Source organism: Thalassophryne amazonica, chromosome 16, assembly GCF_902500255.1.
Source record: "Thalassophryne amazonica chromosome 16, fThaAma1.1, whole genome shotgun sequence".
Lineage (NCBI taxonomy): Eukaryota > Metazoa > Chordata > Actinopteri > Batrachoidiformes > Batrachoididae > Thalassophryne > Thalassophryne amazonica.
The window spans coordinates 21,766,987-21,793,558 of NC_047118.1; the positions used below are offsets into that span (position 1 = coordinate 21,766,987).

The 26,572-nt window shown below is 42.6% G+C and overlaps 2 protein-coding genes across 2 annotated transcripts; one reads left to right on the top strand and one right to left on the bottom strand.

The window, feature by feature from the left end:
* Window positions 1-3,786: 3,786 nt before the first annotated feature.
* On the bottom strand, window positions 3,787-7,752 carry tubb4bl (tubulin, beta 4B class IVb-like). The gene is made up of 4 exons (XM_034189778.1): window positions 7,596-7,752; window positions 6,679-6,787; window positions 6,396-6,506; window positions 3,787-4,932 (listed from the first exon to the last, which is right to left on the bottom strand). Exons 1-4 carry the CDS (start codon window positions 7,650-7,652, stop codon window positions 3,875-3,877), a joined length of 1,335 nt encoding a protein of 444 aa, XP_034045669.1. The 5' UTR covers window positions 7,653-7,752; the 3' UTR covers window positions 3,787-3,874.
* A 9,951-nt stretch (window positions 7,753-17,703) lies between these two features.
* Window positions 17,704-26,269, top strand: LOC117528410 (zinc-binding protein A33). Its single transcript, XM_034191039.1, has 6 exons — window positions 17,704-18,258; window positions 21,062-21,157; window positions 21,228-21,458; window positions 21,540-21,562; window positions 21,652-21,770; window positions 25,613-26,269. The coding sequence occupies exons 1-6, from the start codon at window positions 17,872-17,874 to the stop codon at window positions 26,149-26,151; spliced, it is 1,395 nt and encodes a 464-aa protein (XP_034046930.1). The 5' UTR covers window positions 17,704-17,871; the 3' UTR covers window positions 26,152-26,269.
* Window positions 26,270-26,572: the final 303 nt, after the last annotated feature.

Here is a 26,572-nt window from a genome sequence, read left to right on the forward strand (position 1 = left end):
TGATCATAATGATTCCAGAAAGGTATAGTTTGGACTATCTATGATGGAATGTTCTGGAGTTATGGGGTAAAAACAGCAAAAATGGTGACAAAGGTCAGTTTCAAAAAGTTAAAGTTGCTCCAATTTCGGTAAAAAATGATGCAAATTATTGGCTGAAATAAAAAGGATGAATAATTGGAATAGTTTTGACTGTGTTGAATGTTTGGCCTCCAAAGTAAAGGTCAAACAATGTCAACGCCCATCGGATTCTATGACATGTGACATATGTTACCCCGTAACATAACTAAGCATGAATTTGGTTCAAACTGTTCCTTATTATTATTATTATTTTTATTAGAACCCTATTAACCCAAATAATATGTTGAATTTTGTTTTGTTTTTTTTACTGAAATTGGAGCAACTTTAAATTTTGACCCCTGCACAAACTGAACCTGACCTTTGTATGTATTTACTTTATTCTCAAACTTTTAAAAACAAAGTTGTACAGAGTTGTCATTATTCTTGCTGTTTTTACCCCTTAACTCCAGAACATTCAGTCATAGATAATCCAAACTATACCTTTTTGGAACTGATCAGACAAATAATGTGGTATAGCTTTCAACATGATTGAAGCATTTTTACATTTAGACCTCTGTGTAATTCTTCACTGACCCCTACCTGGCTAAAGCTGCCACCCCGGGATGGCTGTAATACATTTTTGTGTAGGCCATGATACACTGAAGCTGGATTGTCATTTCCTCACCTTAAGTGGTACCGAAAACCTGCTTGGCCCATGGACTAATTTCAGCAAACTCTGGATGGTTCCCACATTCAACTATGAAGAAAAAGGTACACCTACGTAACGTATTATGAAGTGACTGAGATATTACGAACATTTCAAAATTCCAAAGAAGTTTTTTTTTTTTTCTGAACAACTTGAGGAGGAGCTGCAGTATTTTATGAGCACTTGATAATCTTAGACTTACTTTTTTGTTTAATTTGCATGAGTCCACTCCTGTGCAGATGCAACCTGGTATATCTGAAATTCTTTCACTGGATAAAATCTCTTTGACACTCCTGGTGAGTCCATCAAATTTGAACCATATCATGATGATTTTACACCTGATTGAAAACCTGCTGTGTGTGAAAAATGAAGTTACACTGGAAAATTAAAGAAGAAAATAACAATTTACACTTACTCTTTTAAAGATCTGCTCATTGTAGTAATTTAATATTTATAATTTCTCATTTCTGATCAAATTGTTTTTGAAAACACAATCATGCAGGAATGTTTTTTTTATAAAGTAACAGCATGTTTTTGATAAGTACATAATTAAAATATTTGTAGTATATCTGGGTAGTTGCACTTTGTAAACTTCTTTAAATATTTCTGATTTTCTCTGTCCGAAAGGTTCTTAAAAATGTGTATTGCTAGAGTCGTCTTATGCTTATGTAACTCAAAATTCCAAACGTGCCTTGTTGAGAGTAAAATTGATGACAATTGAATCACAAACAAAAATCTTAGTACTTCAAAATATATAAATTAAATGCAAAAGTCTAGTTTTGTATAAAATATTTGGAATGTTTTAATAGCATTTTTCTTTAAAGCACATAATTTAGAATCAAAAATCCACACATTGGGATGTCTGTGGTAGGTGATAGTGCAGGCTGGCTGTTAACCAAAGGGTGGATAGATGGATCTTTGATTCATGTTGTTCAAAGCTTCCTTGAGCAATGACCAATAAAGGCCCTGAGGTCCGTTGGTGCTGGTGGTTTTCTCTGGGATTCCCTAGTGTGCAGAGGATGTCTACGACTCCCCCTGGAGATGACACAGGTCAATTGCACGTTACGTCTCCAACCAAGGCCAGCCAGTAACCATTTAGAATTTGCTGGGCTGGGACAATGCAGATGTAGTGTAGCGGGAATCAAACCCAGGTCTACATATTGGTGCCCCAACTCCTATCGCACTGTTGGCAATGACACCAAATGCCAAATTGTTCCTGGTTGCAGTCCTAAGAAAAACGAACAATCCAAGTGTCAGAAAAGACTTCAAATTTCAGGCAATACAAAGAAACGCATTCAGATTGTGTCGAGGTGGAATAAGATGAGGAAGTCTGATGAAAACTGTAATACTTTCAGCAAGTCACCAGTAGGTTGTTGTAGACATAAAGTGTTGTATGGCTGGGGGGGCCTGGCTGCCTTTTGTTTCTGTCTTCTGTTCTGTCTTTTGTTTTTCCTTCCAGGTGGCACGCGTTTAGGACTGAGTGGCTGTGTGGCTGAGTTATCAGGACCTCACCCTGATCACCTGAGGCTGATCATGTGCAGCTCGTCAGGACTCACAGCTGTGGTGCATCTACACGGATTGGAGCATGGTGGCATTTAAGTCTGGAGTACACAGTGTGTATTTGCCAGAGACTCGACCTTGTGACCAGACGGGTGAGATCGTCGTCTTGAGAGCCATCTCATCATTATGGATGCAGAGACCATCCAGGTTTGATGTCATGGTCTGTGAAAGAGGAGGGGGTGAGGTCTCACGCTCGTCAGCACACTTCCTGAGGTACGTTAGGTTTTGTGACGAACATTAGTACAGTCAGTAAATGTGGTGTCCCTCACACCTTATTATATTGAGCTGTTGTTAGTCGTTTAATCAGCTTCCACTGCAGTTGAGTATGTGAACTGGGTGTTCCATGCCTGCAGGGTGGGAAGCTGATTAGTGATTAAGCCAGGAAGTGTTTGCTGTTTGTGTACACCTTTGAGTGGTCTCTCTGTGTGTGGAGTGTGGACTCACATGATGGTTTCTTCTTTCACAGACTCGGTTTGTTGCGGCCACCTGGGGGGTGTCGGCGGGGTCCTTGGGTCTGAACTGTTTCTGGCTCCGGACCGTTAGTGCTGCTGGGAGCACACCGGCATTCCACCACGCCAGACCGCGCACTTATTTGTATTTTTCACATCACTGTTATGTCATTAAATTTTGTTATCCTTTGTACCGTGCTCTGGTTATTTCATACTGGGTCCTTCAAACGCTGGTCGGTTCTCCGTCCTGCGTCCGACACATAACATAAAGCATGACTTGGTAGACATTTGAGTAAATTTGTCTTAAAATAGCCAAATTATTTTCGTTTGTTTTCTGAATAGGCCCATTTCCAGGTTGATGAGGTTAGGAGCCTGTATTAACGTGAAGAAAACTAAATCATTATAAAGCCTGCAGTATTTACTTTTATGCTGAAGACTTGCTTTGATTCTTTATGTACATGAAGTCAGCTGGATTTACATTAAATGTGTACATCAGAAGCTCATGACCAGAATGTGTCCAGTATCAGAATATTAACACGTTCTAACCGTGTGTAGCCGATGTACATATTTAAATCATGTTTCCGTTTTTCAGTGTAGTGCAGTCATACCAAATGTGCCAAAGCTGAATGTCAGTTCTTAGCCAATAACTTCCGCTTATTGTGATTTTTTTCCCCCCATCAGTTTGTACTGTGTTTTCAGGATAAATTTAGATCATGTTTTTGTAGGACCCCGTCCCCATTTTGTAATAGTTTCCAATTTCTGCATGAAGTACCATAAAGCTGTACGGAATTTTGCCAAATTATTCACCTAAAGAGTCAATGACATCACACAAACACTGTATTAGTTGCCTTTTTAATCAGATGAACAAAATTTATTTCAACGCTTCGCAGTTCTTTTGAACGTAGTAACAGGGTAGATGCAAGGATGTAAGTCAGTGCAATCACAATATACAACAAACCACCACCAGAATCAGTTAACATCAATGTCTAAGACTTGAGTAACAGTAATGTAAAAGGTGAATGGTTTTCAAACTGTGGCACAACGTTTCACAACGAGGAGGAACAGAGGGAGGGGTGTGGTGAAACCAGATTTGGTTGAGGTTTTAAGCGACTTCATCTTCTCCCTCTTCCTCAAACTCGCCCTCCTCAGCGGTCGCATCCTGGTACTGCTGGTACTCGGACACCAGGTCGTTCATGTTGCTCTCTGCCTCTGTGAACTCCATCTCATCCATGCCCTCCCCGGTGTACCAGTGAAGAAAGGCCTTGCGGCGGAACATGGCGGTGAACTGCTCCGAGATGCGCTTGAACAGCTCCTGGATGGCTGTGCTATTACCGATGAATGTGGCGGCCATTTTGAGGCCACGGGGCGGGATGTCACAAACGGCGGTCTTCACATTGTTTGGGATCCACTCGACAAAGTAGCTGCTGTTTTTATTCTGCACGTTCAGCATCTGCTCGTCCACCTCCTTCATGGACATGCGGCCCCTGAAGACTGCAGCCACGGTAAGGTAGCGGCCGTGACGCGGGTCACAGGCGGCCATCATGTTCTTGGCATCAAACATCTGCTGGGTGAGCTCGGGCACAGAGAGGGAGCGGTACTGCTGGCTGCCCCTGCTGGTAAGGGGGGCAAAGCCAGGCATGAAGAAATGCAGACGGGGGAAGGGCACCATGTTGACGGCCAGTTTGCGTAGATCGGCGTTAAGCTGACCAGGGAATCGCAGACAGGTAGTCACGCCGCTCATGGTGGCCGACACTAAATGGTTGAGATCTCCGTAGGTAGGGGTGGTGAGTTTAAGTGTGCGGAAGCAGATGTCATAGAGAGCTTCATTGTCAATACAGTAGGTCTCGTCTGTGTTCTCCACCAGCTGGTGGACGGAAAGCGTGGCGTTGTAGGGCTCGACCACAGTGTCAGACACCTTGGGGGAAGGCACTACACTGAAGGTGTTCATGATGCGGTCGGGGTACTCCTCACGGATCTTGCTAATGAGCAGGGTGCCCATACCAGAGCCGGTTCCACCACCCAGGGAGTGAGTGAGCTGGAAGCCCTGGAGGCAGTCGCAGCTCTCCGCCTCTTTCCTCACCACATCCAGGACGGAGTCCACAAGCTCAGCCCCCTCGGTGTAGTGACCCTTGGCCCAATTGTTTCCAGCTCCACTCTGGCCTGTAAGTCAGAATATGAAACTTCATTGAGCTGAAGCACACAAAGATACTCTTAAAGAACAAGAGGGAGACCCAGAACCTTCACTATGGCGCAGCAAACCCTTCAACCCTCACAACCCAAACCCACATATCTACGCTTCCACTTCTAAATTCCTCATAGCCACCCGACTAACTCTCACTAGATTCACCCCATTAAAACTCAGCTTTTTAAAAGTTAAGACCTGCAAATTATTTTACGCAAAACTGACGTAAATGCTCAAAATTGCAATGTTTACTTAAAGGGATTGCACACCCAGTTCTGGATTAGCACCAAATTTTAATGGTTTTTGTCTTTGCTCATGTCCCCACCATGTTTCACAGAAAAGAGTTCATACATTATTTGAGCAATAGTAGAGAAGCTTGAATCTTCGATATTTGAATGATATTTGAATTAAATATATTCGATATTTGAGCAATCCCAGATACAGGGAACTAATCAGCTAACCAAAGGTGAAAACATAAGTTTAAAGCATCAAATCTCCTGTGTGTAGGATTTAAGGGAAGTAGAAATAGAAGAGCATCCGGCATAAAACCTGTGCCAAATCAACATGCAGAGAGCCACCTTGGATTTGCTGTGACGATCCCGAGTGCAAACAAGGGAGCAACCAAAGGGACTTATTATTAGCAGAAACTGAATCTAGTCTTCATAACCATCTCTTCATTATTATACAATTACCTGCAATGATGGAACAGTGTGTTTTTATAAACTTTGAATGAGCCCTTCATACCTACATTGAAGCACGCCTCCTCCTGGAGGCCACCATGTTGCAACATTGTGTTGATACAGTAGCCCAAAAGGGACAAATGTTTTCTGCCTTTTGCTATTTGGAGTGTGGCTGGATTGATTGCTAGTAGATCTGCAACTAATGATTATTTTCATAATCGATTAACTGATCAATTATTTTCTTGATTAGTTGTTAGGGCCATAAAATGTCAAAATAAATTAGCTGAAAAATGCAATAAATGTAAAGAAAATACCTACAAATGTCATGTTTTGCCCATAGCCCAAAAATATTCAGTTCACTGTCAGATCTGAGTAAGGCAGTTAGTAAAATAAACAGAATACTTTCCACATTTAAGAAACTAAAATTCAAGAATGTGGATTTTGAAAAGAAAACTTAAAATAATGATCAAATAGTTGTCAGTTTATTTACAAGTTAATTAATCATTGCACCTGTCACTGCTAGTGCAGATTAACAAGCTTGAGAACCCTCATTTTGTGAAATGGAGGATCATACATAGCGCTTACCACAAGAAAAGACAAAAGACCATGAATCCCTGCTGCAAAAAAAATGCGAAGGGATTCAAAATTGTGACTGATCATGACATAATTAAATATGCAATCTCAAAACTAAGTGACACTAAATTCAACATACTGTAGCTTTAAATTGACGATGCTTTTTTTCTTAAGCTAATATCACGTACCAAAAACAAAGTTGTCAGGCCTGAAGATCTGTCCAAAAGGTCCAGACCTGACAGAGTCCATGGTACCAGGCTCCAGATCCACCAGAATAGCACGGGGCACGTACTTTCCACCTGAAATGTGATAAAATGCATAAGGGAAGCGTTTCTCTATAAACGTAAGCATACAGAATTCTACGTGTTTGTCTGTAAAATAATGTTTGTGCAAATCACTTTGGATATTAGGTGGTGTGGGAGGGTGACAGAATTTTCTGCCTCGTTTGTGGTTGTTGGTTTTGTGTATTACCTGTGGCCTCATTGTAGTAGACGCTGATCCTGTCTAGCTGCAGATCGCTGTCGCCATGGTACGTCCCGGTGGGATCAATCCCGTGCTCATCACTGATGACCTCCCAGAACTGAAGAAGAAAAAAAAAGGTGTGGTAGGAAAGGTGGGGAAGATATGCAGCTAATTTTTAAAAAAATCTGTTAAATATATGAGGCTTTACGCATGCTAAAACATAACTGTACCTTAAGAGGAATTTATGAGGACTTTATCAAAAGCTATTTGTTCTGATCAATCTGATCTATTAACCTGATAAGCAGCACTGTCTTCTCTGAAAAGAAGATCCATCTATAACGTGTCAAACATCAGTTTGAGATGAGTTCAAGAAAATCACCTGGTTACAGGCAAAATCTGCACCCTATTGACCCTTTCTATAAGAATCATAATCATGGTTATAAAACAATTGTGCAAATATTAAGACATCTTTAAATAGGTCAGACGTGAGGGGGAGGGGAGGCTGCTCCCTCAGTGACGAAATCCTCCGTTTTTTTTTTTTATTCGTATTTGATCACAAATAGAACGGCATCTGATTTTCTGAATAAATCATGCAATTTTTTCCCCTTATATTCCAGCTTGAACTAAACAAAACGTGGCGTGAATATTTGAATATTAATGAGGAGACGGCCTGTAGTATTGCGAATTAAATAGCCAATTTTTTGCATGCACCTCAGTTGTGGATTTTTAAAAATTTTTTAGCTGTTGCAGGTATTGACTTCATTACTACCGATACACACAAAATTTCACATTTTTGATGCCCCAAGTAGGAGCAGTTCAACAACACTTCTAGAAAAATCCGTTCAGCCATTTGCTACCGAGGCGTGTCTGTGCCGTGTCCGCTTAAAAAAAAAAACGCTCTGCAGAAAATAAGATCAGAACTGTACCTTGGCTCCGATCTGGTTCCCGCACTGACCGGCCTGTAAATGCACAATTTCGCGCATTTTCGGGGGAAATCGACGGTCGAGTAGAAGCGGTGAAGACGGTTCGGCTACTGAACAGCGAGGATTGACAGGATGAAGCTGCAAGACGGATGGTTACATTATTTATTTATTTTTTATTTATTTATTTTTTAGGTATCCCGGACCAATTAACATAAAGCGGCGTGTCTATACGTCTCCAGCTCGCCACTTCTACTGGCCGAATCGGTGGTGCAATCTGACGTCATCGCCATGGCAACCAAAGACCGGAGGGGAGAGGCAGACACACCAGGATCCGTGGAAATGGAGGATAGGATGCCAGGATGCCACACACAAAACAGTGGCGGCTCCAGTTTTTTTTTTGGCGGGGGGGGGGCAGTGGTGGGTGGGCATGATTAATTAGGGATATGGCTACAGAATTTTTCATAAATGAGCAAATACACTAGGGATGTAACGATGCATTGCGAATCGGTCAAACACAGATAATATGTATATGTTGTGGACATGACAAGCGAAGCTTTTCAGCATGTCATTTACAGTGAGGAAAATAAGTATTTGAACACATTGCGATTTTGCAAATTCTCCCACTTAGAAATCATGGAGGGGTCTGAAATTTTCATCTTAGGTGCATGTCCACTGTGAGAGACATAATCTAAAAAAAAAATAAAAAATCCAGAAATCACAATGTATGATTTTTTTAAATAATTTATTTGTGTGTTACTGCTGCAAATAAGTATTTGATCCCCTACCAACCAGCAAGAATTATGGCTCACACAGACCTGTTAATTTTTCTTTAAGAAGCCCTCTTATTCTGCACTCTTTACCTGTATTAATTGCACCTGTTTGAACTTGTTACCTGTATAAAAGACACCTGTTCACACACTCAATCAATCACACTCCAGCCTGTCCACCATAGCAAGACCAAAGAGCTGTCTAAGGACACCACGGACAAAACTGTAAACCTGTACAAGGCTGGGATGGACTACAGGACAACAGGCAAGCAGCTTGATAGAAGACAACAACTGTTATGATTATTTATTAGAAAGTGGAAGAAACACAAGATGACTGTCAATCTCCCTCGGTCTGGGATTCCATGCAAGATCTCACTTTGTGGGGTAAGGATGATTCTGAGAAAGCTCAGAACTACACAGGAGGACCTGGTCAATGACCTGAAGAGAACTGGGACCACAGTCACAAAGGTTACATTAGTAACACATGATGCTGTCATGGTTTAAAATCCTGCAGGGCAGCAAGGTCCCCCTGCTCAAGCCAGCACATGTCCAGGCCCGTTTGAAGTTCACCAGTGACCATCTGGATGATCCAGAGGTGGCATGGGAGAAGGTCATGTGGTCAGATGAGATCAGAATAGAGCGTTTTGGAATCATCTCCACTTACCATGTTTAGAGGATGAGAACAGACACAAGAAAACCATCCCAACCGTGAAGCATGGGGGTGGAAACATCATACTCTGGGGGTGCTCTTCTGCAAAGGGGACAGGACGACTGCACCATATTGAAGGGAGGCTAGATGGGGTCATGTATTGCAAGATTTTGGCAAACAACCTCCTTCCCTCAGTAAGAGCATTGAAGATAGGTCATGGCTGGGTTTTTCAGCATGACAATGACCCCAAACACACAGCCAGGGCAACTAAGGAGGGGCTCCGTAAGAAGCATTTCAAGGTCCTGGAGTGGCCTGGCCATTCTCCAGACCTGAGCTCAATAGAAAATCTTTGGAGGGAGCTGAAACTCCAAACCTGAAAGATTTGGAGATCTGTATGGAGGAGTGGACCAAAATCCCTGCTGCAGTGTGTGCAAACCTGGTGAAAAACTACAGGAAACATTTGACCTCTGTAATTGCAAACAAAGGCTACTGTACCAAATATTAATATTGATTTTCACAGGTGTTCAAATACTTATTTGCAACAGTAACATACAAATAAATTATAAAAAAAAAAAAATCATACATTGTGATTTCCAGGTTTTATTTTTTTTTTAGATTATGTCTCTCTCAGTGGACATGCACCTAAGATGAAAATTTCAGAACCCTCCATGATTTCTAAGTGGGAGAACTTGCAAAATCAGAGGGTGTTCAAATACTTATTTTCCTCACTGTAGGTCCTTCAGACTTTTTTGAGTGGAGCATGAGCATGAGCTAAAACCTTTCAGCTTCTCGGGGGGCTCTGTTGGGAAAGTGAAGTACACGGACCCACGCCAGGGGGCGTGAATGAACAGCCAATAGGATGTCCGAATAAATAACAATTTATTCTGCAAATGTGCACAAACAACCAAATATGCTTTTAGTCTGTCAATCCCAAAACATGATGATGCGTGGGCAGGCCCGAGGGTAGGAGATGACCTATCCAGAGAAGAGCCGGGAACCACGATGTTCCACCGCCAATGGAGACCTGCAATATGCCAGAGCCGTCAAGTCCTGAGTCCTCAGGTGGCCACCACTTCCAGCTTGTTGTGTGGGCCGCCAGAAGAGGAGGTACTGCTGGCCCACCACCAGAGGGCGCCCTGCCTGAAGCGCGGGCTTCAGGCACAGAGGGTGCTGCTGCCATGGACACAGCCGGGGGTGACAGCTGTCACTCATTATCTCTTGACAGCTGTCACCCATCCATGCTTCATCATCTCACTCCATAAAACCCGGACGTCATCTCCACCTCATTGCCGAGATATCGTCGAACCGTTCAGGTATCGTTCTCAGCCTTGATCTGTGTCATATTAACTGTGTTTAGTGAACTCGTTTTTGCAGCTGTTTTTCTGCGGAGTATTATCTGGGGATTGGCGTGACCGGCGACAGCTTCGCTTTACTTCCCCACCAGATAAGTACTGAGACAGGAGCTGCACGAGTGTGTGTTGAGGTGGAGGTGGACTCTCCATCGTTGTTGTTACTGGGTGTGCACACACCCATATCTTATTGTCTCTGCTCCCTGCCAGCAGTACCAGATCCGACATTCGGAGGCGGTGGCCACCTGGGGACTCGGGACTTGGCGGCTCCAGTATTCTCCGGGTTCGGTGGCGGAGGAAATCGTGTGGTTCCGGTTCATCTCAGGACGGACGTCTTCTATCCTTGAGCCTGCCCACACGTCACCCTTGTGATTGACTGTCTGCAAAATTTCACATTCCTCTGTGTTGTGGTTGTGCTCATTCACAACAGTAAAGTGTTCATATTCGACTCTTTCATTGTCCGTTCATTTATGCCCCCTGTTGTGGGTCCGTGTCACTACACTTTCACAACAGGATATCTCGGCCACCTCGTCATGGATCCCAAGGGGCGTCACCCATCTGTTGGACAGCCAATGGAAGAGCAGGGTGCACGGGCGTCTGCAGGAGGCGTGCTCAGTGAGTTGCAGCAAATCCTCACCGCCTTTACCGCTCGGCTGGATTTGATGACCGAGCAAAACGTCATCCTTAATCGCAGGATGGAGGCCCTCACCGCACAGGTGGAAGCGCGCGATCAGAGCGCTGCTGCGGCTCCTCCTCCTCCCGACCCGGTGCAGGATATAAATGTTCCACTGGTCGTTCAACGAACCCCCCCACCATCCCCTGAAGCATACATAAGTCCCCCAGAGCCGTACGGGGGTTGTGTGGAGACGTGCGCGGACTTTCTTATGCAGTGTTCGCTCATCTTTGCACAACGTCCCGTAATGTATGCGTCTGACGCCAGCAAGGTGGCTTATGTAATTAACTTGCTTCGTGGTGAGGTACGCGCTTGGGCTACAGCGCTTTGGGAGCAAAATTCACGGCTCCTTACCACTTATACTGGGTTTGTGAGGGAGTTCAGAACAGTGTTTGATCACCCTAACAGAGGAGAGACTGCTTCAACAGTGCTGCTGTCACTGAGACAGGGGCGCTGGAGCGCAGCCGAATATGCAGTCGACTTCCGCATCGCGGCTGCGAGGTCTGGCTGGAATGACGTTGCGCCCGCGCCTTCTTCATAAACGGACTGTCGTCGGTCCTGAAGGAGCACCTGGTAGCGAAGGAAGAACCGCAGGATTTAGATGGGCTTATCGATCTAGTTATACGGTTAGACAATCGGTTGGAGGAATGCCGTCGGGAGCGAGACGAAGGACGTGGCCGGGCATGCGCCGTCCCTCTCCCTTCCGGGTCCGAAAGGGTTCCGCCCTCCCCACGTTCCACAGCCGCAGCGCTCCGTGGGGCAACAGCTCCCCCTGCTGACGTTGCTAGGGAAACGCACAGGGCCGAAATGAGAACAGATGACAGAATGAGGAGGCTGGTCCGCAGGGAGTGTTTTCTCTGCAGCTCAAAAGAGCACATACAGAAAAACTGCCCCAAACGGCCAAAACGACAACACCCGCCCTTAGAGACTGGGCTAAGGGGGGGTCATAACATTCATGTGGGACACACACATATTGCCACACGACTCCCAGTTACAGTCCTGAGCGGGGATTTAACCCTTCAAGCCCCAGCACTGGTGGACACGGGGTCAGAAGGGAATCTGCTAGACAGCACATGGGCAAGGGACGTAGGGCTCCCTCTGGTGGTGCTTCCTTCGCCATTGCAGGTGCGGGCACTAGATGGCACCCTTCTCCCTTTAATCACGCACAAGACACAACCTGTAACTCTGGTGGTGTCTGGAAATCATCGGGAGGAGATCGAGTTTTTTGTGACTCCTTCTACCTCCCGCGTGATTTTGGGTTTCCCGTGGATGTTGAAACACAATCCCCAGATTGATTGGCCGTCTGGGGTGGTGGTTCAGTGAAGCGAAACCTGCCATCGGGTGTGTTTAGGATCCTCGGTTCCTCCCGGTTTACATGCTAAGGAGGAGGTCAAAGTCCCTCCCAATCTGACGGCGGTGCCGGTTGAGTACCACGATCTTGCTGACGTCTTGAGCAAGGATCTGGCACTCACCCTTCCCCCGCACCGTCCGTACGATTGTGCCATTGATTTGATTCCAGGCGTTGAGTTCCCGTCCAGCAGGCTGTACAACCTCTCACGACCTGAGCGTGAATCAGTGGAGACCTACATCCGGGACTCATTAGCTGCCGGGCTGATCCGGAACTCCACCTCCCAGATGGGTGCAGGTTTCTTTTTTGTGGGCAAGAAAGATGGCGGACTCCGTCCATGCATTGATTACAGGGGGCTGAACGAGATTACGGTTCACAACCGATACCCGTTGTTAGATTCCGTGTTCACCCCCTGCATGGAGCCAATATCTTTACTAAGCTGGATCTTAGGAATGCGTATCACCTGGTTCGGATCCGGAAGGGAGACGAGTGGAAGATGGCATTTAACACCCCGTTAGGTCACTTTGAGTACCTGGTCATGCCGTTCGGCCTCACTAACGCCCTCGCGACGTTCCAAGCTTTGGTTAATGACGTCTTGTGGATCTTCCTGCACCGATTCATCTTCGTATACCTGGACGATATACTCATCTTTTCTCCGGATCCTGAGACTCATGTCCAGCATGTACGTCAGGTCCTGCAGCGGTTGTTGGAGAACCGGTTGTTTGTGAAGGGCGAGAAGTGCAAGTTTCACCGCACTACTTTGTTCTTCCTGGGGTTTATCATCTCCTCTAACTCCGTCGCCCCTGATCTGGGCAAGGTTGCGGCGGTGAGAGATTGGCCCCAACCAACAAGCCGTAGGAAGCTGCAACAGTTCTTCGGCTTCGCTAATTTCTATAGGAGGTTCACTAAGGGCTACAGTAAGGTAGTTAGCCCCCTGACAGCCCTGACCTCTCCAAAAGTCCCCTTCACCTGGTCGGATCGGTGCGAAGCCGCGTTCAAGGAGTTGAAACGTCGGTTCTCTACTGCGCAAGTTTTGGTGCAGCCCGACCCTAGCCGCCAGTTTGTGGTTGAAGTGGACGCCTCTGACTCAGGGATAGGAGCCGTGCTATCCCAGAGCGGAGAGACCGATAAGGTTCTTCACCCGTGTGCCTACTTTTCCTGCATACTTGCATAAAGCCTGAACACGCCCCTCTATTCGAGTCCAAGCCCACTAAAAGGCTAGCATTGGTGCGGATGTTTATTAAATCATAGCTGGGGACTGGATGGTGGTTCGACTATTCTTTTGATGTGGAAATGGAACGTTATGAGCCGCGTACTTTCTTAGTAATCATGTATTAACGGGACTTAATGGATGAAGCTACTAACAGCTGCTAAAAATGCTAACACCGTTAGCATACAACATTAAATCTTACAAGAGTTTCACTAAGCATGAATGTTGCAGCAGAGACATCTTCGATGATCCGTTAGGATGTTTAACCACAGAATAAGCTGTATTATTCCAGGTGTTGGTAATAAAATGCTCTAAAACGACAGACACAGTCACCACAACAGTGAGTGGCCACTACCAGTGGGCTCTCAGTTACGGTCGGACGCTACGAGAGGCAGAGTCACTGGGCTCAGCCACTGTCACTCAGAGTAACCCATAATTACACAGAACTTTATGTCTTAACTAAGAAGTTAGAAAAAACATCACCCCCGTACTGTTGTCATGGAGAAGGAAACTATCTAGTATCAAGACCAAAACCATTTTTTGTACCAGGCCACCAATCAGCCTATATGGTAGAGTGGCCAGATGGAAGCCACTCCTTAGTAAAAGGCACATGGCAGCCCACCTGGAGTTTGTCAAAAGGCATCTGAAGGACTCTCAGACCATGAGAAAAACGTTCTCTGGTCTGCTGAGACAAAAACTGAACTCTTTGACATGAATGCCAGGCGTCATGTTTGGAGGAACCCAGGGACCATTCATTTCTACAGTGAAGCTTGGTGGTGGCAGCATCATGCTATAGGGAGGTTTTTCAGTGACAGGAACTGAAAGACTAGTCAGGAATGAGGGAAAGATGGATGCAGCAATGTACCTAGAAATCGTGGATGAAAACCTGCTCCAGAGCGCTCTTGACCTCAGACTGGGGCGATGGTTCATCTTTCAGCAGGACAATGACCCTAAGCACACAGCCAAGATATCAAAGGAGTGGCTTCAGAACAACTCTGTGAATGTCCTTGAGTGGTCCAGCCAGAATCCAGACCTGAATCTGATTGAACATCTTTGGAGAGATCTGAAAATGGCTGTCGCTCCCCATCCAACCTGACGGAGATTGAGAGGTGCTGCAAAGAAGAATGGGCAAAACTGCCCAAAGATAGGTGCACCAAGCTTGTGACATCATATTCAAGAAGAGTTGAGGCTGTCAAATTGCTGCCAAAGATGCATCAACAAAGTATTGAGCAAAGGGTGCACTGTAATTCTTCACACATATGTATTAGAGTCGACACAACAGATATAACTAACAATAGCAGTTATTGGTTAAAAATTACAATAATAGTGTTTTGACAGGGTACAGGCATAAATATGAAAATTGTAGGACAGTTTACAGGCAGAAGAATAAAATTAAAACTAATTTAAAGTGGCAGACGGGACAGAACATGCTGCTGTCCTCTGGGTGGCGATATTGTCTTTTTTTCCTTTGTCAGAATGTTGGACTGTCAACATCCTGTTTCTCAGTTTCACTGGGCTCTGGTTCCTGGATGAAATTGTTTGAAAAAGAAACAGTCCTTCTTTATCATTCCAGCATACCAAATTAAACCAAATTACTGCATAAACTGTGCATACATTTGGACCCAGATAAGAAGATGTGACAAAGTGAGGCTGAAAAGATGATTTTCAACAATTTTCTGGTAGTGTTACATTGTTTCTTTTGCTTTCTCCCCTTTGCTCAGGGATAGATTTTTATTTGACATTTCTTTCTTTCTTTGTTTTTTGTTAGATGCTCATCCTGACACAGTCCAACATCTACAGTTAGGTCCATAACTAATTGGACAGTGACACTTTTTTTGTGATTGTGTTTCTGTACATTGTCACAATGGGTTTGAAAATAAACACTCAAGATATGATTGAAGCATAGACTGTTAAGTTGAATTCAACTGGTCTAATGAAAATATTACATTAGCTATTTAGGAATGACAGCTATTTGTATACGTTTTTAATATTTGGGTGTACTTTAGTATACACTAGTAGGGTTCCACCTTAGCTTTAGAATGTATAATAGAAGATACACCTTACTGAATTTTCATGGTGCGTCCATTTTGACAAACTAAATATGATGGGTTTTCTTCTCATAAAAAAATCACCACTTTTAGACCCACTTTTCTTTCAACAAGTCAGGGGATAAATACTTGAACATTTCTAAGTCACTGAATATGTCTTGAATTTTATTTACATCAACTATTAATAAATACAACCAGGTGGTCTGGTATGGTAAATCTGTCTGTAGTAGGCAGTTCTCAAAAAACAGTCTGTCTGTGCAAAAAACAAGATGAGTGAGGGAAGCCACCAAGATACCCGTCCACCTCTTAAGTAGTTATAGGCGTGTGTGGCTGTGATTGGAGAAGCTATGCATATTGCATCTTTTGTCTGTTGCATCACCAGTTTCATGGTGGTTTGGCACAGAGGAGTTCTAAAATTGTCAATTGCTGTCAAATTGTAGTATAGTTTGCCAGACAGCATATGGGAGATACAAGCCTAGATTTGATCTGGATTTTATTAGTATGAAAATCCTTCTCTTTTCCACTGCACTCAGAGTTGCTGACTGAAAATGGGAGCTACAAGATGGCAGGAGCAGCTTTTGTATGGTAAATGGAGAATAAAAGAATAAAATAAGAATAAAACAAACATGACACGACAACCATGACAAGAAGACAGAAAACATTTAGCACTTTGTCATATTGCAATGCCTTCTCACAATATTTAAACTGAGGATAGCAAACAATGAAGCGTTTCAGGTGTTAATTTGGGTCCACTCTTCCTGCAAAGTCATCTTAATGTGTGCATTAATAGGGGGTGTCGTTGTTGCATTTTTTTGTTTGAAAATTCTCCTTGGGGACTGCTCAGGAATGTAGGCAGGCCAATCCAGTACCCACACCCTCTGCTTCCACAGCCATGGCTTTGTAATGTGTGCAGAATGTGGTTTTGCATCATCTTGTTGAAAAATGTAGGATCACCGCAGGAAAAGATGTTGTCTTGAAGGCAGCATATGTTGGTTTAAAATCCCACTTCGCCATCACAGAGGTGTAAATTACCTTTTCCAAGAGCACAGACACAACCCCCATACCATGACAAACCTTTGCTTATGGAATTGCTGCTGATAACAGTCTGGATGGCCCTTTTTGTCTTTGGTCCAAAGCACACAGTGTCCATTTTTTTTCTCAAAAAAATGGAATACTGATTCATCTGACTACAATACATGCTTCCATTGTGTGATGTTCCAACCCAGATGCCTTGAAGCCCAGAGAAGATGCTGCAGCTTCTCGACAAGGTTATTATTATTATTATTATTATTGTTATTATTATTATTAGTTTTGCAAAGCAAAGTTTTATGGAGCATGTCTGAATGTAACTCCATGTTGCAGTGTTTGGCAAAGGTTTTCCAAAGTAATCCATTGCCTATGTGCCTATATCAGTTATTGATGAATAACAGTTCTTGAAGCAATGCCGTCTGAGGGATCCAGAGTCAAGGGTGTTAAGTTTAGGCTTGCACCCTTTCCCTTTACGCACTGCATTTCCTCCAGATTCCAGACGCATTCCAGATGCATTTCCTAACAAACTGGACATCCTCTACCTATCTGCTCCTCAAAGACTCAACTTGGTGTGGATAATGTTTTTGTACCAAATCATGATTACAGTCACCTGTTTACTTCACAGGTTTGTATTTATCAGTATTTATTTATTTATTTTTACCACATTCCTAGACCTAAATTGTCCTTGTCCAAACTTTTTTCTGTGCTGCAGACCAGTAATACAGAAACAGATAACAATAAAACAAAACTAAATTTGACAACACAAAACATAAATACAATGGGCTTGTGCTGTCTGTAATGAAATAGATGTGCATTTTCCGTACTGTCTCAACTTTTTCTAATTTGAGATTGTAAGTAGTGAAACATGTTTGCCACTGTGCAGCCTTGGGCTGTTAACATACACTCAGAGGCTCACATTGATTTCCCGAATTATGACATTCCAGACCAACCAGCTTTAACTTCTCTAGCAACTGGCCAATAGGGTTTTATTTCCTGTTTGCCACTGCAGCTACTTGCATTTTTTTTGTGGCGAAAGATACTCCCTCAGTAGTCATGCACAGGAAAACCGAATTCATTTGCTGCTGCTTGTCAAGAACAATCAAGTCATTACACTCTGTGGTGCTCAGGAGTATACTGTAGTGTTCGATGACATAAATGCAGTCTTAAATTTGGCTTTCCTTCAATGTGTCTGACAAGCTCAGGATCATGATGCTTCCAGAGGAGGACCTGACCTGCCCCGTGTGCTGTGACATCTTTACAGATCCCGTTTTGCTGTCATGCAGCCACAGCTTCTGCAGGAGCTGTTTGCAGAAATGCTGGGACACAGGATTGCGTGAATGTCCCGTATGCCGAAAAAGAGCCTCCAAGGTCAATCCTCCTTCTAACTTGGCTCTGAAAAACTTGTGCGAGGCTGTTCTCCAGGCCAGGAATTTGGCGCCGGTGGAAGATAAGATGGCTTGTGATGTCCACGGGGAGAAGCTGAAACTGTACTGTCTGACTGACAAACAGCCCATCTGTGTTGTTTGCCAGTCATCCAAACTGCACAGGAGCCACGAGTGCTCCCCAGTAGAGGAGGCAGCGCTGGACTGCAAGGTAACGGAGATAAACTAACAAAAATAAATCTGTTTTGAAGTGATATTTTCACATTAACTTAGTGGCAGCTGATATGTGTCTTTCTTCTTGTGTATATGAGGTAACACCTCAAGCTAGAATGTGGTTCCTCAGGTTTGTCACGTATTTAGTTAAGTGTTTTTCATTTAAGAAGTAGGTCTAGTAAATTCCAGCTATTTGAAGTATTTAAACTAAAAGTACCTCGTCAGACAGCATGTCGCAAAGGTTTGATGCTGATATTGGAGACCTTGATCATTCAGGCATTTCGGATGAAATGGCCAGATGATTCCAATATCCCAAACAGATTTCATATAACACTTTTTTTGTCAGACAGACGGTGCTACTGTCCAAGTGGCACAAAGCAGAGCACAGTGCAACACAAGTGTCATGGGTAGTTTCTACATTTCTGTCTGCTGTAGTGATTTTCACACCCAGCAGACATTTGTGTGAGTATAGTTTAGTGTATTGCACTCATCTGTGCACCTGTTTCAGAGTGAAGTCACCCCACTGTGAACTCACCCCAGGTGAAGTCACCCAAAATTCTGGTATTTTCATGTTATATATTATTTCTACACACCAGTGCCATAATACACTGTTCTTACTCAAGTTTTGTAAGTGAGATTATTGTTTAAGGTAGGGGAATGTAATTGTCAAGTAAAAAGCCCATTGAAGGGAGAAGCAGGAGCACTGCCCTGTTCTATAAAATTATTTAAAAATTATATTATTATATTAAAAAATATAATTATTAAAAAAAATAAGCATAGATAGCTGTAATGGGGTGACTTCACAAAAAAAGTCGGGTGACTTTACCTGGACTGGGATGACCTCACCTGGGGTAAGTGGGGTGACCTCACTCACTACTGTGCACCTTTGGGTCTTGTTGGTCTGAGGTGTTGTCAGGTGCGTTGTATGGTGTGGAAGCGGAAAGTGATTGCATCATCAACCAGCAAAAATATGGTCTAAAGTTGTGCACTGTGTATTTGTGGTATTTAAGCGGTGCAATATTCGGACACATCTTAAACAAGCAGGTTCATGATGCACATGCATTCTGCTTGGATACATAACAAAACTTATTTGGAAACAACCATGAAATAAAATAGAAGCAAACACTTGTTCAAAAAATACAAAGCTTCAGCTTTTCTGCTTCACTGTTTCACTTCAGGGAGCTTTGGTGGCTGCTTACCATTGATGCGCACAGATTCATTATCTTGCTAGAAAATCAAACATTTGTGTTTGCTTTCTGAATACCAGGGCTCTTATGCAGGAAGGCACTCTTAGTTATGTATTTCATTTCATGCCCTAAACAAGCACAAGAGGATAAATTTAACCCTTTTGTGCCCTGTGCCTGATTTTCTACACTGTGTATGTAGCTTTAAGTGAGTTGGACAAGACCCAAATGATGGCTATGTGCCATTAAACATAGATCAGCTCCACAAAGGGTGAGACAATCAATATTTTAATCATTTTTACAAGGAGAAATCACTTACTCAAATACAGAAATATTTAGGCTTGACTAGCAAAGAAGCAAAGACCTAACAGCAGATTTTGTAGACTACAGTAGGCATTTTGCACCACGGTTTTTTAATTTGTGTGACTTTTACATCTTAGGTTGTAGTTGATCAGTCACATAAAAGGAATGTAAGTGAAAATAGGCTCTAAACCATTCATTTGCATCATTTATAGAGAGATCCGTAACCTAGGCACCACTGTGCATATTTCACTTTTACAACTATGCAATTTGCAATATGATGCCAGGATTACCGATGTTTCAAGTTCCATAAATGTATAGTAAACAAACCCACTGATACAATATCAACCACGCATCCCAATAAATTACAAGTATTATACATTGACACATTCCACTTTTGGTACATCTGCTGGCTTCTTGTAAGAGTCTCAGAATTACAAATATCTGTATGTTGTTGGTTTTCCTGGATTTCAAAGCAACTGTGGCTCATCCTGAAATTTCTTTTTGGGAGCATTTGTGCAATTATAAAAACCTACTTATGTATGCCGTGCAAGTCTGAAGAGGAATCCTGTTCTTTTACATTAAGGATGTGTTGTTTCAAAGCAAAATTGACAAAGACTTTTGCCACAGCTTTTATCAAGAGACACTGCTCTCCCCCCACTCACCAATGGCTGATAGGCCAGGTGCACCTTGATGGAGGCATGCACTCTACTAATTGCACCTTTGGATTCATATGAAATTGCTAGAAATGCAGAAAAAGTGAAAAAATAATGTTGGATCCACACCAACAGTTCATGGTTTTTCTCTTGGCTCATAGGATGTTTCCAAGTCAGGGACCATTAAGGAGCCACATTTTACATAGACTGGCCAAGTTAATGTCCAGCATCTATGCACACTTCCCCGTTCATTAAAGTGTATACATTTCACCAGTTGTTCCATTGCCACTGACTTGAGTTTGAGATTTGAGGAAAAATACATCTGATTCACCTTGTTCAAACACAATGGCCATTTTTTTCTGTCATTTTTAACTGTCGGTTCGTCTTTTTGTTTCACTGTGGTTGGCATCCAACTTAATCATGGCATTACTTCCAGCTTCTGCTCTAAGTCAGGACAGGCCCTTGTCCCTGTCCCTGGATTGTCCCCTGACTCACGACCTCAGCCCTCCACCATGTTTAATGACAATCCATGAGTTTTTCAGTAATCCTGGTGATTTTCAAACAAAATTCAGTAGTAATAATGGTTATAAATTACATTCAGGTCTCTGATCACTGTTGTTTGGTGCCATTCTCTGCCCCTGATGCTTGCTTCAATTTTTAGGATGAACTTCAATTAGCCCTCAAGAGCTTGCAAGATAAACTGGATAACCTCAAACGAATTAAAAAAACATCAGCGGATGTGCTGAGCTACATAAAGGTAACCTGATGCCACAAAATCGAACTTAAGGCACATTTAGATGAACTTAAGTGTGGCGATGTCCCCGCAGACTCAGGCCCTCGAAACGCAGAAGCGGATCAAGAAGCAGTTTGAGCAGCTCCATCATCTTCTCTATGATGAAGAATCTGTCCGATTAGCCGCTGTGAAAAAAGAAGAGGAAGAGAGGATCATAGCAATGAAGGATAAGGTTAAGGAGCTTTCTGCAGAGATGGTGTCTCTTGCAGAAACCATCTCAATCTTACAACGGGAGCTTAAGGAAGACAGTATGGTGCTGCTGATGGTCTGTGTAGTTCACATTATATCAACTTTTTTTTGTGCAGCTAAAGTCTCCACATTCTGATTATGCATTTTTATTTTACAGAACTTTAAAGAAAATCAGGAGAGGTATGTCCCTGCCAGTATGATGTTACATTCGGATGGTTTCTGCTGTGATGTGATGACTGTACAATGTAGGATTTGTATTGTTATCGCAGAAGCAACAGTGTCCACCTGTGTTCAGAAAACATGTCTGGAGTATTGACTGACATGACCAAGCATCTCTGCAACCTCAAGTACCGGGTCTGGGAGAAAATGCTGGACCACATCGACTACAGTGAGTCTGCCTACACTGTGCATTCTCGAATACACCCCCACAACCCCTGCACTGAAATGTACTGTACATCTGCACACCAATCACATGCTTTTGCACAATCCCATTCCACTACGTTATACTTATTTATTTTACAGTGGACATAGTTTTGCCTATTTGACTCTTCTACAACCTCAATTCCAATGAAGTTGGGACGTTGTGTGAAATGTAAATAAAAACAGAATACAATGATTTGCAAATCCTCTTCAACCTATATTCAACTGAATACACCACAAAGACAAGAAATGTAATGTTAAAACTGACAAACTTTATTGTTTTTGTGCAAATATTTGCTCATTTTGAAATGGATGCCTGTAACACGTTTCAAAAAAGCTGGGACAGTGGTATGTTTACCACTGTGTTACATCACCTTTCCTTCTAAAAACACTCAATAAGCGTTTGGGAACTGAGGACACTAATTGTTGACGCTTTGTAGGTGGAATTCTTTCCCATTTGTGCAAATATTTGCACAAAAACAATAAAGTTTATCAGTTTATCAGATTTTACGATACAGATCATGTACAAAGTTAAAAATAATCTTTTGCCTCTACACGTTCAGGAGTTGTTTAAAATGAGGGAGTCCAGTTATCATTTGCGAGGAACATTGAGATTTGAAAGAAGAAAGATTCGAACTACTGTTAAAAGTCATTGTATTTCTGTAAAAGGTGTTAGAATATGGAATAATTGTGCTGATAGTATTAAATCATGTGGTTCATTGGTAGGTGTTAAAAGGCTCTATAAAAACAATGCAATTTCTTACTATAGTATGTTATGTTAGGCTAATTGTTTTTGTGGGTTTTTTTTCTTTTTTACTTGCACATCATAATTTGATTGTTCTGTTCTGTTACGTTATTTTCTGATTGTTACCTTGTTTTGAGTGTATCTAACTGTGTATAGTAACTGGTGTACGGGGTGGGCGTTTATAAGCTTTTGCTTCAGCCCATGCCCTTTCGGCCGCACCCAGTTTGTTAATATAGGTTGAAGAAGATTTGTAAATCATTGTATTCTGTTTTTATTTACATTTTGCACAATGTCCCAACTTCATTGAAATTGGGGTTGTACTTTATACAGAAGTGCTTGTTCTTTTTCTTTTTTATTGTTGTTTATATGCACCAACAACACCAGATCAAATTCCTTGTATGTGACAACTTACTTGGTAATAAATTCAATTCTGATTCTGACATCAACTGCAGTCATCCTTCCATTGACACTGACTTCTGTTTCATTGCAGGCTATATAAAGTCAAGATATTTCATGTTTTGTGTGGTCAGCTTCATTTATACATTCATCCCTGCAATTAAAGCCTCTAACACATACAAAAAAAAAAAAAACTTGGGATGGGGCAATTTCTTTTAAATATCAGGATTAAGTCATCACTTTTACAACCAGTCTTCTTGAGATACATTAATATTTCCAACTGACTGAATATGTCTTGGAATTCATTATTAAGAAATATAAACAGTATGGTACTGTACGGTAAATCTGTGTCAAGTAAGCAGTTCTCAAAAATTGAGTGACTATGCTGTTTAGTACACTAGTGAGGGAAGCCACCAAGTCACCCATCAAGGCTCTGAAAAAATTCTAAGCTTTAGTGAATGTTTGTGAGTGGAGTGGCGCAACATCTGCCCCAGTCAGAGCTTCATGTTGGAATGGAGTACAGAAGGACTGTAAAACAGGAAAACACATCAAATCTAGGCTCAGGTTTCCCATGTGCCTTCTGGCAAACTGCAACTGAAATTTTGCAAGTTCTTTTTAAGAAAATCCTCCTCTACACCACTTCATCATGAAGGTGTATAACTGGTGAGGCAACAAGCAAACGCTGCACAATGCAGTGTTTCTCCAACAACAACCACCACAGGAGCCAATAAGTCCTTCAGAGTTGTGTGGGTGTCTTGGTGGCTTCCCTCATGTTAGGGTCGAACCTGTTGAAACGAAACAACCCAAACATGAGACATAGCGAAGAACCAGACAGTGAGACTGTAATTCTTCCTCGCAGCGAGGAGGAAGACACTTGCTCGAATGCGTAGTACCTTCTCCCTAACCTCTCTCTTTTCTCAAACACATAAGATGGTGAAAAAGCAAGCATAAATCATTTTAGAGTGTCTCCATACAGATAAGACATTATTATGGGTTTTTCTGACAGAGTCAAAACAGAACCGGGTGCAATTGGTTTCAACAAGGTCACTCCGTTCCTCTTCAAGGACGGTCAGCTAATTAAATATACACTACTGTGCTCAGCTCATTTCTCTACGTAGAAGTTAGCTCAGCTGATAAGTTTCACATTCTCAGACATTCCTCTCAGAAACAAAAACAAACAGAAACAAAAAGGCATTTCTCAGTGAATGATCGGTGGTTCACTGAGAATATTAAAACTCACAACCAATACATATAAGAAAGACATTATAAATGATTACATATATTTATATTTTCTCTAACACCTCACTTGTCTACTTCCAGCATGGCGACTCAATTTTTGAGAACTTCCTACTTAAGACAGATTTACAATACAGTGCCATTTAAATTAGAGATGGGATTTATGGCTCTTTGGGGGGAGCCGGATCTTTATGGCTCGTTCCTTTCAAAGAGCCGTTCAAAAAACTGGCTCATATGGCTCTTTTTTTTTTTTTTTTTAAGTATTTTAAGCTTAATTATCAATTTCCGCCATGTGCACATTCGTGGTGGTGCATGCTGCAGCGTGCATGCGCACTTTGCCATTACAATGCATTCCGGTTAGAAATTCCTAGCGCCATTTGTGACATAAATTGATAATTAAGCCTAAAAATATTGAGAGAGAGAGAGAGAGAGAGAGAGAGAGGAGAGAGAGAGAGAGGAGAGAGAGGGAGAGGGAGAGAGAGGAGAGAGAGAGAGAGAGAGAAATGAGCCATCTCAATGTCACTTTTCAAATTTGCTCCCCTATTCTGTGTCTCCCTACCTTTTCTGCCAGCAGTGGACATCGACAAGAATCCTTGGGGAGAACAGCACGCTCAGGCAAAAGAGTGGTGTTGACTGACTGAAATCTCGTTCCAAACGAGAAGAGAACAGGGAATAGAAACCTGACATTAAACAAAACCTGTTGTTGCTTAAAGTAGCCAGTAGATGGCGTGAACGCATTGTAAATAACCAAGGAAACCCATACTGAGAAACACAAAAATGAATGAAAGGTCATTAGGACCAACACCATTTGTTTTTGTTCTTTCCATATATTTTTTGATTTTGAAAGTTTTTGTATTGCACATGTTCTTTTTTCTATTCACTTTAAATCTGATATCACAGCCATTATCAACCATTATCTGACTTTGAATTATTTGGAAATATGTTGAAAAGAATTTTGGTCTGAATTCATTGTAAATATTCCACTAGGTGGTACAATATTTTCACGCCACAAGAACCCCCCTCCCCCCTGCAGGAGTACTCATGTGAAGGCACATGCTGCCTGTGTCCCTCCCCCTGTAGCTGCTCTATTTCTATGCTGGGGGGGAGCCACAGCCGCAACCGCAACTGGATGTTCCTGGGAGCTATGTGAAACAAACACGCATGAAAAAAAAAAAGAACGACAAAAAGAACGGCTCCTGTGCAGCCGCGACTCGGCTCCCTTCGTTCATATTAAAGAGCCGTTCAAAAGAATACACAACAATAATTTAAATAAGTCCAAGACTTATTTAAAAGTCAAAGTAAATGTAAGGATCACTGTTTTATTATTATTATTTTTAATTCACATTTTCCATATCATCCCAAGTTTGTCCTGATTTGGAGTTGTTTGTAGGACTAAAATCTCTCATCACCTCTTCTCGGCTTCTTGTCATTAGCTCCTGTGACCTTGGACCCAAATACAGCACACCCCTGCCTCATTCTGTCTGAAGATCTCACTTCCCTCTACTACTCAAAGCAACCCAGCTGTTGCCCTGACAACCCAGAGCGCTTCCACATCAGCGCCGAAGTGGTGGGTATGACCGTGCTCGGCTCAGGAAGTCACCACTGGGTCGTGGAGACTGGAAGTAATGAGGACTGGCTCCTTGGCCTGGCCTCTGTGTCCATACCCAGGAATGCTGAGATTGCTGCTAGGCCTGAAAACGGGTTCTGGACTTTGTGTTTTCGGGACAGAGAGCTCAAGGCCATGACCTCGCCGCCCACTCTGCTCACGATTCCAAAAATACCCCAGCAAGTTAAAGTGCAACTGGATTACAACAAGGGGATAGTGTCTTTTTTTGACTGTGCCGATGACACGCTCATTTATGCGTTCACACACACTTTCACGGAAACACTGCTTCCGTATTTTTATACACAAAGTAGCCAACCGCTGAAAATTCTTCCAGAGAAGGTGCTTATCACAATGCTGCGTCAATGAGTCATTTTGTGAGGAAAGATGGTCTGTTTTAACTGAAGAAACCAAAGTCAGTCATTCATCCATTCATCCTCAGAGGATGATTGCTATTTTTGCATTGGAAATTTGGTGTCAAATTATTCCCAACATGCAAAACCAGTCCCCCTTTGGATTACATCAGTATAATGCGGAATGTGATTGTTTACATGCCACTAATCATAATCCCACCAGTGAAACAATCTAAAATATACAGGAGAGGCTATTTCATTGGGGTCAAAAGGCCCAAACAGGAATTTTCTGTCATTTTGTGGATCCCATGTGGGTCCCATGAATAACTGAAACCCAAAATGTGCTTTGAGGCCCCAGTGATTTTTAAGATCCAGAGCTTTTTTTTAAAAAAGATTGGGGTCAAAAGTCAAAACATGACTTTTTTGGTCATTCTCAG

Excerpts from the sequence above, each read along its gene's own strand:
- tubb4bl (XM_034189778.1), bottom strand. The coding sequence starts at position 7,652 with ATGCGCGAAATTGTGCATTTACAGGCCGGTCAGTGCGGGAACCAGATC. Across the intron at positions 6,507-6,678 it reads CTACTACAATGAGGCCACAG|GTGGAAAGTACGTGCCCCGT; the intron begins GTAATACACAAA and ends ATCACATTTCAG. Across the intron at positions 4,933-6,395 it reads GCCTGACAACTTTGTTTTTG|GCCAGAGTGGAGCTGGAAAC; the intron begins GTACGTGATATT and ends TCTGACTTACAG.
- LOC117528410 (XM_034191039.1), top strand. The coding sequence starts at position 17,872 with ATGATGCTTCCAGAGGAGGACCTGACCTGCCCCGTGTGCTGTGACATC. Across the intron at positions 21,459-21,539 it reads ACAGTATGGTGCTGCTGATG|AACTTTAAAGAAAATCAGGA; the intron begins GTCTGTGTAGTT and ends TTTATTTTACAG. Across the intron at positions 21,563-21,651 it reads TTTAAAGAAAATCAGGAGAG|AAGCAACAGTGTCCACCTGT; the intron begins GTATGTCCCTGC and ends TTGTTATCGCAG.